General features: G+C 38.8%; 2 protein-coding genes across 7 annotated transcripts in view; both read right to left on the bottom strand.

Annotated features, from left to right (window-relative positions):
* Nucleotides 1–799: 799 nt before the first annotated feature.
* Nucleotides 800–4,980, bottom strand: uqcr11 (ubiquinol-cytochrome c reductase, complex III subunit XI). The gene is made up of 3 exons (XM_084732976.1): nucleotides 4,828–4,980; nucleotides 3,842–3,972; nucleotides 800–1,220 (listed from the first exon to the last, which is right to left on the bottom strand). Exons 1-2 carry the CDS (start codon nucleotides 4,875–4,877, stop codon nucleotides 3,852–3,854), a joined length of 171 nt encoding a protein of 56 aa, XP_084589102.1. The 5' UTR covers nucleotides 4,878–4,980; the 3' UTR covers nucleotides 800–1,220; nucleotides 3,842–3,851.
* Nucleotides 4,981–5,718: 738 nt separating this feature from the next.
* Nucleotides 5,719–13,864, bottom strand: part of LOC146317491 (transcription factor E2-alpha-like) — a 32,240-nt gene continuing 24,094 nt past the window's right edge. For 3 of the 6 annotated variants that reach the window (XM_084731423.1, XM_084731422.1, XM_084731428.1), the window contains 7 exons: nucleotides 13,719–13,795; nucleotides 13,283–13,456; nucleotides 13,044–13,143; nucleotides 12,772–12,904; nucleotides 11,981–12,219; nucleotides 9,190–9,321; nucleotides 5,719–8,373 (listed from right to left, as the gene is read on the bottom strand). In XM_084731423.1, coding sequence (XP_084587549.1) covers nucleotides 9,197–9,321; nucleotides 11,981–12,219; nucleotides 12,772–12,904; nucleotides 13,044–13,143; nucleotides 13,283–13,456; nucleotides 13,719–13,795 — 848 coding nt within the window. In that variant the 3' untranslated portion in view covers nucleotides 5,719–8,373; nucleotides 9,190–9,196. Of the gene's footprint in view, nucleotides 8,374–9,189; nucleotides 9,322–9,754; nucleotides 9,991–11,980; nucleotides 12,220–12,771; nucleotides 12,905–13,043; nucleotides 13,144–13,282; nucleotides 13,457–13,718; nucleotides 13,796–13,864 lie in introns of all 6 variants that reach the window. The other 3 variants (XM_084731424.1, XM_084731427.1, XM_084731426.1) reach the window with 3 other exon arrangements.

Here is a 13,864-nt window from a genome sequence, read left to right as displayed (position 1 = left end):
TCAATTGATTAGTTGTCATTTTTTCAAGCAAAAAAAGTCAAACATTTGATTGGTTTCAGCCTCTTCACTGTGAGGATTTGCTGCATTTCTTTGTCATTTTTTAAAGTAAATGATGAGTCAATTTGAAGACGTCACTTTGGGCTCTGGAAAATTGTGGTGAACTTTTTTTTCAATCTTATGACATTTTATAGACTAAAACGATCAATTGTGACCGAGAAGCCTGGTGTGGACTGGCCACCCTCAGATGGCCGTCCTGTACGAGTACTTTTACTTAAATTTACATTTGCTGCTTGTTATAATATACTTTATTTATACTAAGTATGAGGTTTCTGTTACTCCATGACAATCTTGAGTTACACCTGAACAGGTATATGACTTGTACACACAGAAATATCTTCATACAGATACACGATCCAAAAAATCTTTAGCATAGTAACGATCACCTTTCCTGACTTGTTTGACTGCTCTTGTAATACATACACTGTGTTCTGATGGTTTTAAAGGTTCATTTTCCTCGCTGACATCACAGAAGTCAAACAGCTTATATTCATATTCAGAGAGCATTAATTGTAACTGTAATAATTACTATTTACAGAATAAGTCAACGCGGTGGTTTTGAAGGTCTGAAACGAAGCGGGATCAGTTACATTCTTTCCGAATGTACCAACAAAGCAGAAGAACAAGTCAGGATTATTAATTCTGTCCTTCAGTGATTTGACTCAGTGCAAAGTCTCAGCAAACTGAAGCCAAACTTTAATTTACATAACTGCAAGGGAAATAATTGAACACAACCACAACATAGGATAAATCGCACATACTTTACTTCTTCTCTTTCAAACAATTACAGCATGACATCAAAGACAGAGTTTTTTTCATTTGTGAATCAGGTTTGATCCACAGCACACAGGACAGGAGACTGTTGTTTACAATAAATATCTGACCCCAAACTGAGAAAGAAAAGAAAACCAAAGTCCACGTATCATCTCTGTTTTCATATTCCTTCCGTTCACGTTTTTTTTTAAATCACTGGTGGAGTGAGGGACATTAAATTGCCAAACTCAAGCAGCGTCTTTATGAGGATGTTGATGGTGAACAGTTCAGCATTGACTTGAGCTGCAGGATGAAGATGTTAACATCTGGCGGCCTGGCATGGAATTGGACCGGAGTGCAAGGAACCGGCTGCAGCAGTTCTTGTTCTTTGTGTAAAAAACAGCAGCGACCTGACAGAAGAAAAACAAAGTCATTAGGGTGTACAGTAGAAACGAGGTTTTGCTGTGATGGATAAATCAAATCTGGATGAAACCGACATGATATGAACAATTCACTTGAAAGCACGTTTGTCTTTTTGTTCATAAATTTGTACAAATTGTTTTTTTTTGTTTTATTTAAAAGCATTATCCTAAACACTCAATTTTTTATTTCTCCCTGCCAAACTGCAAACTGCAGTGGTCGAAGGTTTTTCAGGCGTCCCTGTCCATTAGAAGTTGCATCATATGGTCTTAAAATAGGCCGCTGTCCTGGATTCAGGTCTCCTGACACCTCTAAACTACCTGGCACAATGTCTCTGAATTTCACTCATTGTTTCTACAGTCCTGGCAGTTTCCCAGTCCCTGCTGTGTGTTACCACCACCGAGTTTCAACAAAGGAAAGGTGTTAGGCAGGTGATATTATTAACCTATTTATACCAGACAGAGCACCTGATATTTAGGCAAAGGCACTTAACTTTTTTGTCCACCAGAGTGAGCAGAGTTACTAATATAGTGCAGCTTCACATACATGGATCAGGGGGCCAGATGCATAAAACTGTACTTAGATTCATGACTAAAATTCTCACTATTCCCTTATTATGGTTTTCGTACTTGCAGCCAAAATAAAAGTACACCAGATCAAACATAAATGGAATCTTAGTATCAAGTATAGTCTCTATAACCTTGTGTATGTCCTTCCAAAAGGAATGTACTACATTGCAGTCCCAAAAAATAATAATTAGCAGTTACGAAACCACATTGTCTCCAGCATTTAAAATCCTCTGAACAAATGCTTTTTTATTACTTAAAAATCTTCCAGCAAAATTCTCTCTTCTTGAGAGGAATATTGGTACTTTTAACCCAGAAATTTTATTTGTACTTACTTTGCAGACTGAATAGATGCATGATAAACATACTGTATAAGAAAAACTAAGACAAGGACACATTTCTACACATTAAACTAAGAACTAGAGCTGCAATGATTAGTCAATAAATCAGTTAGTTTATCAAATTAGAATTAGTTGCAACCATTTTGATAATCGATTGTTTTAGCTTAAACAGTATCAATGTACACACTAAGAATATGCAGAAGCACTGTTTTTTGTTATAAACAATTATGTATAGCTGTATATATGTCTGATTCTGTCACATGTCTATGAGCTTGATTTCCGCTCTTAGAACTATCCATTAATGGATGAGAAAAAGCTCGTAAACATCAGTTTGTCTATCGATACTTGTGCCCGCTCCACTACTCATTAGACCTGTAAATGAGAAGAACGGCTGAGAAGAAAACACAGTTTAACTGATTGAATCGCATCAGTACAGAACAGCTGTCATTACACGCGGCTGTTATGTCGGGCTGTGGCTATTTATAGCACCCACTGCACTAATTCATCACATGTACCTGTAAACAACATCGTGGAGATATCTCAATCATTATTAAACATCAGAAGATTGCTCAGTGATTAATATGCAGAGCTCATATTAAAATAACTTTCCAAAGACTTTTACAAAGAATTTACAAAGTGCTTTGCCTTTCAGGATCAAATGAAAAGATCATTAACAGGAAAATGACAGTTCCAGTGTAAATAAAAAGAATACAGAATGCTGTGGCCCCTGTTAAAATAATAATTTAGCAAACAACCTAAACAATGTTTTACTACAAGGTTACACTTCTCAGCCTATTCTTCACATGGACCTTGTCATCTCAGCCACAGCTATCTCTTAAACTGTGTGTACACCTGGTCTGAAGTATGTATGAGCTGCACACAGTCTTTAATAAATACCAGTTTATTTGTGGGAAAAGGTGTAAGACTGATCATTTATTCACCTCGCCGCAGGATGTCTCAACCTGTGTGAGGGTATCACACTATAATTTTGAAAAAAGAATCACATGATCATGAGATTATAGTCTGTATAACTTGTTTTACATTTACTTAAATTACTGTATGTGTACTTTAACTGCAAAAATGTCTGTGGGATTTTTCCTTCTTGGAACAAAGTAGCATTTGCATTTATTCTTCACAACAGATCCAACGTGAACAAGAGCAGAAACGTACAAAGCATGCACAAGGTTACTTTTTTCTTTAACTCTCAGCTTGTCAACTAGCAAAACATGCAAACAACAAACTGCACCCCTGTGCATGTGGTGATGTTTACAGTCTCAAGGGTTGTTTCTGAATGAAAAACACTGTCTGTGTTCACTGAACTAAAGGAATAGTGTTTGTACAACAGAGCAGTTATATCAACTGTCAATCAAATTGGCAAAACCGCCACCCAATTCTGTCTGTGATCTCCGAATGGAGATCTGCCCCTTTGAATTAATTTGAATAATAATTAATCAATACCACAATATGTAAAAAAAAATGCAAGTCTGAACAGTTTTAGAAGACAGTCTAAAGCAAATTTAGATGTAAAAGTTGGAACTGAGGCCCATTAATACAATAGACAGCAGTGTCTGGTTTTTGTTAGCAGTAGATGTAGAATGTAGAATGATGAAGTTGACTGTGATGACTGTGGCAAAACAAGAAATTAATGTGACATCGCATCCGATCTTATTACTGCAGTTAGTCTTTGTCATTCCTCAGACTGACCTGAGTGCCACTACTCGTCCTTCTTGAATTTGCCATTGATGTAGGGAACATAATCTAAAAACACTCGCCAATCTGTGAAGTGGACCAGAGCTACACCCCCGGCTGTCCCCCAGACTGCCAGAGTTGGGACCCTGTGGAGTAGAAGACAACGTCAAGATTTTCTTATTTTTAGAGTGGATATACCCTTAATGAAAATGATAACAGAAACTACTTCAATTCACAATTTCATTCATTCTAAGGTCAGTATATTTAGAAATCGAAACACAAATCCTAAGATTACTAGAGGTCAAGCTTGTCAGCTGTCAAGTTGTTGTCGTTGTATTAGGGATCTGTTTTCTTGTCTGTAACTGGAAAATTGTTCTTTGTACAATAAATACAAAACACCTAAGCAAGAAACATTAAGCAACAATTGACTAGCACAAGAAAGAAGTGCTCAAACATCTGTAGAGTTAAAATCTATAGATTTAGATGTTACTGCTTCATTTACAAACGTGTTAAGTTGCTCACTTTGTTCTATTCCTCATCAGTTAACTTTCAGACAATATTAAACATCTAAGGACACTGATTTGACATTATCCATGACTCTTGTAGACTAAATGATTAATGGACTAATAATTGTCTTTCTGATAAACATAACGTCAACAATAGCTCCAGCCCTTCAAGTGAGATCAGTCGGTCAGCTAGCTGGTTGGTTAAACGTATTAAAACTAGATAATGAGGTATGTATGAAATCACTTTTTCTACATGTGACCACTGGGAAAACAACAGTAGTTGAGGAAAAGGTAACGCTTACTTTGTTTATTACTTCAAAATGTTCGTTTTTGTAGCTGACAGTTAGCTAAAGTCAGCATGTCCCCACAGCAGAGCAATGACCTCGGCTAGGCTAACAGCTAATGTTAGCAAAGGACACACCAAGATACTGTTAACCAAAATTCCGACTCCTTTCCGCTTTTTCTACAACTCGTATGATTAAAAAAACAACTTACCATGATTTGGCAATGGCCACATATTTCTGACCGATCAACTTATTGATCATTTTGGCTGAAATTTGTCCTCCTATCAAGGGACGTGCCACTTTAAAAGCAATGAAGAACTTCCGCTTCGAGTTCACTGACTATACTTACTGCGCATGTGCGCAGAGTACTTCCGTTTACTTGAAAAATAAAAGTCCCTAACAATAAAAACAAAATAGATTGAATTTGTATTAATTTTTCGCATTTGTTCCCCTCTTCTAACTTTGTATATACACCCTTTGTATAAACAGTTTTTGTGAAGATACTGTTCATCTACATGTGTTTTCAAAAAGAAAATAATAAGAATAAAAACCGGACTAACAATCTGTAGCATTATAAAATTGAAGTGAAATATTATTGCAGCACAGGAGTAATGATTTGTTTCTATGGCTCTGATCAAAATACAGTATAATGGCTCTGCAATGTGTATTTAGCTGCGTGCAGTGTGCTTTACGGGCTGTAGGAGGTGGCAGTGTAGCTCATTTCTGCCGCATAGTGGATTAATTGAGCTATGGTACATTTCTGCTGCTCAGTCTATGAAATCATCACCAACTGCTTGATCTGTCTCAGTTGGGTAAATTCAATTTACCTTAATAAATTATTGAAAAGATTAACCACTACCTACTTCACTACATTGCATTGCAGAATGGAAATTATTTATGGGTTTTTAAAAAAGAAAGATGCGCTCCTAGAATACCTAATCTGAGTCATGTTCCTATTCTCAGTACAGATTAATGTAGTCTCTTTTATTTATTATATACACATTATTTTATTTTTGTCAGTTTATTTCCTTATGTATGTATAATTGGCTAATTAAAACATATCTGAAAGTTGTTTTAAAAAAGGACATTGGATAAACACGAGTTTTGTTATTAAAAATGGCACATTTATTGCTACATTACTGTTATATACACAACAGTTCTCGATATCTACTTTATATATAAAAAATAGGAAACAGGAGGCACTTTGAGGACATAGCCTACATAGATATTGTCCCCAAACATGAGTGAAGACAGAGAGATCTGTAGCAGTTCATCTGTTGTGGCGGACAGAAAAGGGTCTGTTAACAAAGAATATCAGGTGCATGTTTTGATACTTGGATACTGCAGACACATTGTTCGTGTTAAAGAAATAAAAGTCTTCAGTAACAACTTCTCATGTCACAACAACACCACGTTCTTCTGCAGGAAGGCTAGAGTAACTGACAAAGAAAATAATGCTTGGGGCCAGTCCATAGGGCATGGTTTGTGACAAAATTACAGGTAAACCAAATACTGTTAACATATCAGTACCAGCTTACAATGATAAAGCTGATGAGGACGTATCATACAGCTGTACATACATATCAATGCACATGCCAGTCAAGGACAAAATTATATTTAAGAAAATCAGTTTGTAAAAGATGAGAAATTTTAAGTACAGTTTTCAGACCAGGTTATTAGTCATCTTACACTTTCTGACACTGAAGTGGTCAGCGTCTCTTCATTTAGATGTTGTCAGATGTTACTGAAGTATATATGCTTTTATACATCTGTATTATAAAAAGGTACAACCAAAAAATCCTCAACATCATCCACCATGTAGCAGAGAAGTATTCAGGCACTGGTGAGTAACCATTATCAAAACTCCCAAAGTCAGGAAAATGACTAAGGCCACCCTTTTTGATTCATTTTATGCTTCACGTCGTAATGAAACAGTGAATTATGTTGTAGATTGTGCAGACCACCGTCCCCTGCTGCCCCTTCCTCAAACTAATCAACAAGCTCATGACCAGACAGCTGGACATCAGGGAGAGGAGAGGAGGGGCATGTGTGTGTGTGTGTGTGTGTTTCATTTTAAGAAAAACTGTCACAAACACCAGAAAAATCCAATTACAACTGGCCTGACAGGTTTGTGTTGAAACCACTGACACATATACTATTTATGCCGATGGCTGAAATAGGCATTCAAAGATAACAAAAAGAGCAATATCACAACATGTGATGTTACAGCCAGATAATTTTGTCATTTCTAACATTTCTAAGCACCTGGCACAAAAAGAAAAACACCTCACTTTGTTCCTGGAATCTAAATTGAGAGCCGTCTTACATTTAAACAATGTAAACAAAACAAAAAAAGAAAAGAGCATTCCAAATGATAAAACTCATACAACTATCTTACAAAGTAAAAAATAACATAAAAAACAATGATAAATCAATTCTACAAAAGGAAGATCCTTACAACAGGTTTTGCAAATTGTTCAAAAGGGAAAAAATTAAACAAAAAAACAAAACACCAAAATGCTCGACAAAGAGCAACAACCACAACAAGTCAGTCAATGGCGATTTGAGTAAATTCTCCACAAGGTAGCAGTAACACTCATGATCCCTTTCAATACTCAATTAGTTCTGTCTTTTAGCAAAAAGTCACTTAGCACAACACAAATTGCTCTTCATCGTGCTGTAACAGTGTCTTTAGGTGGGGCAGGCTGATGTGACACTGGCTGTATTTGAGTCAGACTGAGGCTGAGAGCGGCTGACCTCACGATGGCGAAGGACGCGAGCAGCGAGGGCGACATCTGTGTTCTCGAGTCCGACGGCAGCCTCATGGAGGGAAGGTTCAGGATGGGATTTGATTCTACGTCAGCGTGGATCCTGGATTTGTATCGAGTCTTTTCTCGTGTTTGTGTCTCTCTCTCCGGCGGTCTTTCTTATCCACTCGCACGGCCGTGACAATAACAGATGCGCACGACTTAAAGAGATAAGACTCGGAGATCCACAGTTACAAAATAAACAAAAAATAACCCACCACTCGTGTGTGAGTCGACGACTGTGGCACCTTTGCAGCCAAAGCAAGAAATTAAAAAAATACAGCCAGAGTTACCAGCATATCAAAAAGAGAGTCGAGCTCTCTGATTGGCCAGTCAGTGGCTGATGTCTCCAAACCTGTAATTCAGTCATCACATGAAAGGATAATAAAGATGGCTATTTTTTTTATCATAATCAAACACTATGCATTAGGCCTCTCTCAGGCACATGCTTAAACAGGTATTGTTCAACCATAAGATTTAAACCCGGGTGTCCCTCTGTGCTTGTGAAGAATGTAAGACCTCCTTTTCAGATGGGAATGCCAATAATCATCCAACAATACAAATCCTAACTCTGCTCACACGAGCAAATTGATCCAAAAAGTTTGATTTGATCCAAACAAGTTTTTGCTCCCAACGCGTAAAGCAAATTTTTTCCAAAATGTCTTACAAAAACACGATCATAAGAACGTCCTTATGTCCAATTTCCACTGTCTCCAAACCAGTGTCCTCGGTTCAAAGGTATTGTCACGTAAAGATTAATAAATGTTTCCTCTTTCTGCAAGAGTGTGCTTGTTACTTTTGTATTCATCGTCAGGAATGTGGCCACCTGCCTTGTCAGTAATGAGGTGTGTGTGCGTGTGTGCTTTCCAAAAGTTGATTAACACACACTGAGATGCATGACAATGATAGATTAAGGCCACGTGTTCTAAGGGCTGTACAATCAACAGGAACTGCAAGAGAAAAGAGACAAAAATTAATTAATATATTTGCACAAAACAAGCTTCAAACACATATTCTTAACATGGTAACACCTTATTTGAGGGGGTGTGCATAAGACTGGCATTACACTGTCATAACCCTGTCATGACGCCTGCCTTGAACATGAGGGACGCCTTTATGACTGTTTAACTGTTGTCATTAGGTTTTATTTGGTCATGCATGCCATGTTTCATGTTAAGCTGATGTTGTTTGAGATGCCTTCTTTATGACAACTTTGTGTGTCATGAATGTTTTGACTCAAGTTAAGTGACGCATGTTGGACTTTGTCATAAAGATGTCATGAAGTTTTATTACACTGTCAAATGTGTTGACTCAAGTAAAGTTGTATATTTTGAATGTCTCATAAACCTGTCATTAAGGTTTATTGCACTGTCAAGTGGTTTTATAACACCGTCATGAATAATTCCCTCCCTTCACTTCAACTAAAGTGCTGCCATTTGGACTTGTCATAAACATGTCATTAAATGTCATAAGGCCATTTTGATGACAGAGTACAGTACCAAGGTGAATTAGCTTACAAAGTTAGCTGATGGACAGTTAGCTGTTAGCTAGTTTACTTGTTGCTAAAGTAGGCTAACTGCTGTCTGCTGTTACATTTGGTCAATACAAAGATATTTGTCTTGCTAATGTCATGTCAAAACATTCAGAAAGACTCCTTAGTGTTCATGACAGGTGACGTGACACAGTTATGATGTCTTATGAACACCCCTTCAAATAAACCCATTATATAATCTTGCAGGCAACACAAACAGACTCTGTAGACGGACCTGAGAATTACATATGTCCATCTCCTCCTAGACCAGGGTGACCCCCGCCGAGCTGCATCTGGGGGTCCACGCCTGAGACTTTCTCCTCCTCTCTCCTCTTGAGGCAGGCAGCCTTTGGGTTCAAATTACGCTCTTTGGGAAAAAAAGGACACATTCATAGATTAAAATCAGTAAGTGAGGAAATTATTAAGATAAGCTCATTACGTTCCATCTTCAGAAATCTTTAAAGACATTAAAGCAGAGTTTTGAACATACAAAAGGTCAATAATAGACAGGGAGGGAAAGCAAGGATAGCAGGAAAATGAAGAGTAGGATGAGAACTGCAGGCAGAAAAGCAGGGATATACTTCCTCACAAATTCTCCCTTTCAACCCCTTTTCTTCATTTCTCTAAGCGATGCAGGCAAATAGCGAAGAGAAAGCCAAAGTGGATGCTTCACAGTCAGTGAGAACAAAGTCGAAGAGGAGCTTTTCCTACAGGTGAGTGACTGGCAGCGTTTGTCCAGCTCTGATAAGAGATGGTTGGTTGTCTACGTGGATCAGACCTTCCTGTACCGGCTGACCTACCTCGCACCTGCTTCTCCAGACCCAGGATGACCTGGACAGCCTGTTGCAGGATGATAAGCTTGGTCTGGGCCTTGTCGCTCTGCAGGTGGACCTGACACATCCTGCCCAGCTCTCTGAAGGCTTCGTTAATGTCGCGCACGCGCACCCTCTCCCTAGCGTTGTTAGCTAGGCGGCGCTCACGCTCCCTCTGCTCCTTCTCCTCGGCAGTCAGGTTCTCATCAGTCACCGAGACAACGCTGCAGGCCAGGAGGAGAAGGGAGGGGTTGAGGGGCTGGTTAACAAACCCAAATCACAACCCTCACTGAAACTAAGCTAGATATTCTCAGTAAACCAGTTATACTGGTTTAAACCCATACTACTGAGTTTAACTTATTATAAAGCAGTACGTTTACTCAGAATCTTTGTTCTGTTACTGGGAAATATTTGATCTTTTATGTACGTCCATGTATGATGGTAACGTCAAGCTGTTCGCTCAAGATGAAACCAGTGGAATTGCTGAAGAAGATCCCAGTGGAGTTGGGCTGTGCTGCAGGGGAGTGAGCGGAGAGGTGCTTTTTTTTTTTCTTAGATCTTGAGAAAGTAGATGATAAATAAAACATCTTTGTGAAAATTGGAGCTGCAATGATAAGACAATTAATTGATTAGTTGTCAACTGTTAAATGAATTTGCAACTACATTATTTTGAGTCATTTTATAAGAAAACAAAAGTCCAAATTCTCTGATTTCAGCTTCTCAAATGTTATTTTTTCTTTAGTCCTCTATGACAGTTAACTGAACATCTTTGGGTTGTGCAAGAAAAAAGAGATTTGAGGACATCACCTTGTTAATTAATTGTTTGAGGAAATGCTTTAGGAAAAAAAGTTCAACTTATCTGATCTCAACTTCTTGTTCTGGTTTCTTTAATCCTCTTTGGGTTGTGAACAAAACAAGATATTTAAAGAAGTCCCCTTTGATTTTAGTAGACAGTGATAAAGATTTTCTGACATTATGAATCAAACAACTAATCAATTAATTGAGAAATTAACAGATTAATCGATAATGGAAAATAATCCTTAGTTGCAGCCCCAGTAAAAATGAATGAGCATATTCTCAGTCGGACACAACTTTAAGTGTTGTGGGTTGAGCAAACGCAACACTAAATGATTTCAATCCAAGAACAAATAGGATCTGTCTTGAAGTCTATCCAACCAACAAATATCTTTTTTTTTTTCTTTTTTTTTTTTTGGTCATTGGGGTCCAGGATGGAAGTCGTAGGGGGGATATGGTGACTGTCCAGCAGAATGAGAGAAGTAATGAGGAGGAAGAAGAGAGAAAGGGAGAAAGAGAGGAAGCAACACCCTCTGCTGACAGTAGAAAAGAGCAACAGAGAAAAAAAAAAAAAGCCAGGAGGAGAGGACTGAGGGCATCGTGTTAAATACATCAGCAGAAGGAGATGTATTTATCTGAGTGTGAGGAAGAGGAGGTCACTGTTGCCATCTGTAAAAAGAAACTGACAGAGGACAGTGGGAGTGAATGGACAGATGGAAAGTTTTGTCTCACAAAACAGCGGCAAAATTAAAAAAAGGTTAATGCTTGAAAGGCTGGGAGCATGCAGCAGCATAGAGACACTGCAACAAAGCTGAAGACGGGTTAATACGCATGACAACAGACAACCCTGCTTTCATGCTAACCCGTAGAAGACGTCGCAATGCTGAAATATTTGAAATTAAAATGACGTCATAGTTTAATAAAAGCATAATGAGGCAACAGTGGGAAGAAAAAAGCAAGTGAGCACACAAAAAAAAGATGTGTTAATCCAGTCAAAGAGTGAGGCGGAGAGACGTGTAAGCATTTTCACAGACAGCCACTTTTAAGACAATGCAACACATACTGAATCAGAACAAACAGCAGTCCTGTATGTGTTACCAGAGGACGAAAACCTGAGAAGATGAACTGGAGGATGGGCATGTCTTAAAAACAGTCACACAGCTTCATTTCCTTATCCCATGTCCTCATCTCGCTGATCATTTTTAAGATTATTAATCAACAATGAAAATAACCATTAGTTTCAGCCTTGCATAAATCCTTTGCTACCCAAAGTGAAGTAAAACTACCTAAAGTGCTTTAAAAAAGATTTTACATGGTGTGAAGGACATGTCAGGAGCCGGGAATTGAAGCCGTGTGGGAGTTTTATTTTGTAAAGAGGCCCTTCCCCTCCTCTTCCTTCCTCCCTGGACACCCACTGACCTCGAACTTGCTGCTCCAGGTTGAGAATAACGTTAACGGCCTGTTGCAGTATGATCAATTTGGTCTGCGGTTTCTCATTGCTCAGATGGAGCTGACACATGCGGCCCAGCTCCTTAAAAGCCTCGTTGATGTCCCGCACACGTAGCCGCTCGCGGGTGTTGTTTGCCAACCTCCGCACTTTCTCCCGCTCAGCCTTAATCTCCACTGGCAGATCTTCGTCGTCATCCACATCATCCAGACTAGCGAAGAGCCAACGGCAGATGAGGAGGGAAGGAAACAACAACATGGGTACAGTTCACTGGACATTACTTGCCAATTGTGGTGTGCAATAAATTTTTCTGATAATGTCAAAACCACATGGAGAGGAGTAACTCAATGACAATTACAGACACTGCTACAAACATGGGTCACATTAGAGTTTGTAAGTTTTTGACCAAATAGTACCAGGAATAACAGATTCTCAGGAACTTAAGTCAGGAACAGAACAGGTTTGGGTGATTGGATGAATAGAATTGCAATAGAGTCCATCGGCAGTTGTTTTTTTGTCATTTTATTTTGCCAATTTAATGATCTGCCTCTGAAGAACAATAATTAGAAATGTTTAGATCTTAATAGTGCCCAGAAATCTACTTTGGAATTAAATAACAAAAAAACATGACTATTAAGACTCATATGTAGAAAAGACTATTTCCACATATTATCTTATTATACTGCAGAATTACATATCATGTAATCTCATGCATTCGTTTATAAATGTTAAATAGGAAAGAAAAAAAAGAGGTTTTAGACACCTTGTTCCAAGGCGGGCCTTCACGTCTTTTTTCTCATCCTCTGACCTGTCTGTGATGGAGCAGTTCTCGTCGTCCTCCTTTTCCTCTCGTTTGATATTAGCACCACTGGGACGACTTAGGCTGCCGGGCAGGCCTGCACAGAGAGATCAGAGACGAAGACAGAGAATAAGACACCAAAACATATGACTTAACAGTCCAATGATGGCAGAGGATTATCATCCTTTCTGACATGAAAAATAAGTAGAGGAGCACAAAGCAACAGAAAGTCTCACCAGAGGCCTGGGAACCAGGCTGGACAGATGCAGGGCTGTGGTGACCATGCAGGATTCCTCCACTAGAGGGCAGACCAGAGTCCTCGTGGTGGCTGGACATCTTCAAGACAAGAATTTAAACATGATCAGTGATTCAATTATCTGACATAAGAGCAACAGAACAAAACTATTACTGTATCATTTTATTTAATTTAAAATGTCAGACTTCATTTTGTAATTTGTGCGTCATTTCATCTCACCAGTCCTGGCACACGGCTCGCCAGTCCAAGTGCTGCGCTGGTGAAGGCCGGAGGTAACCCTAAACCGGACGAGAGCAGACTGTGCATTTCAGCCAGGCCTGGTCCTCCTTGTCCACTGGCGTGACGCTGAAGAACATTGATGGCTTCGTCCAGATGGTCCTCCATTTTACTCGGCTACGGAGAATGAAGAAGTATTTGTTTTTGTCAAGTTGGAAGTTATTTATTCCTGTGATTTGAACAATGAGACTTGTTGAGGGTATACTGTATTCAGTCATTACCACTAACTCGCTCCCTTTTGTGCCCCAAAAATATAGAAAAGATAGAAAATGTTTAAGTCTGGGGCAGCCTCAGTTTTAACCTCTTTAATCGACTTCAATCTTTTGTTGTTTAATCTTGAATCTCACATGAAAAAGAATAAAACAGCATGTTGACTTACGATGGACTGATTTACACCCTCGAAGTTGGGTGAAGGTGTGGCCTGGCCAGAGGACCGAGTCCACTGGGATGCAGAGCCTAAAAAACAGAAGATCACAGGTAACATTTGCTGATGTTTACCGAATCAAATGGATTTACAATACTACA

This window comes from Lutjanus erythropterus, chromosome 12 (genome assembly GCF_056507025.1).
Source record: "Lutjanus erythropterus isolate fLutEry1 chromosome 12, fLutEry1.hap2, whole genome shotgun sequence".
Taxonomy (NCBI): domain Eukaryota; kingdom Metazoa; phylum Chordata; class Actinopteri; order Lutjaniformes; family Lutjanidae; genus Lutjanus; species Lutjanus erythropterus.
This window is presented reverse-complemented; position numbering and strand designations above follow the sequence as displayed.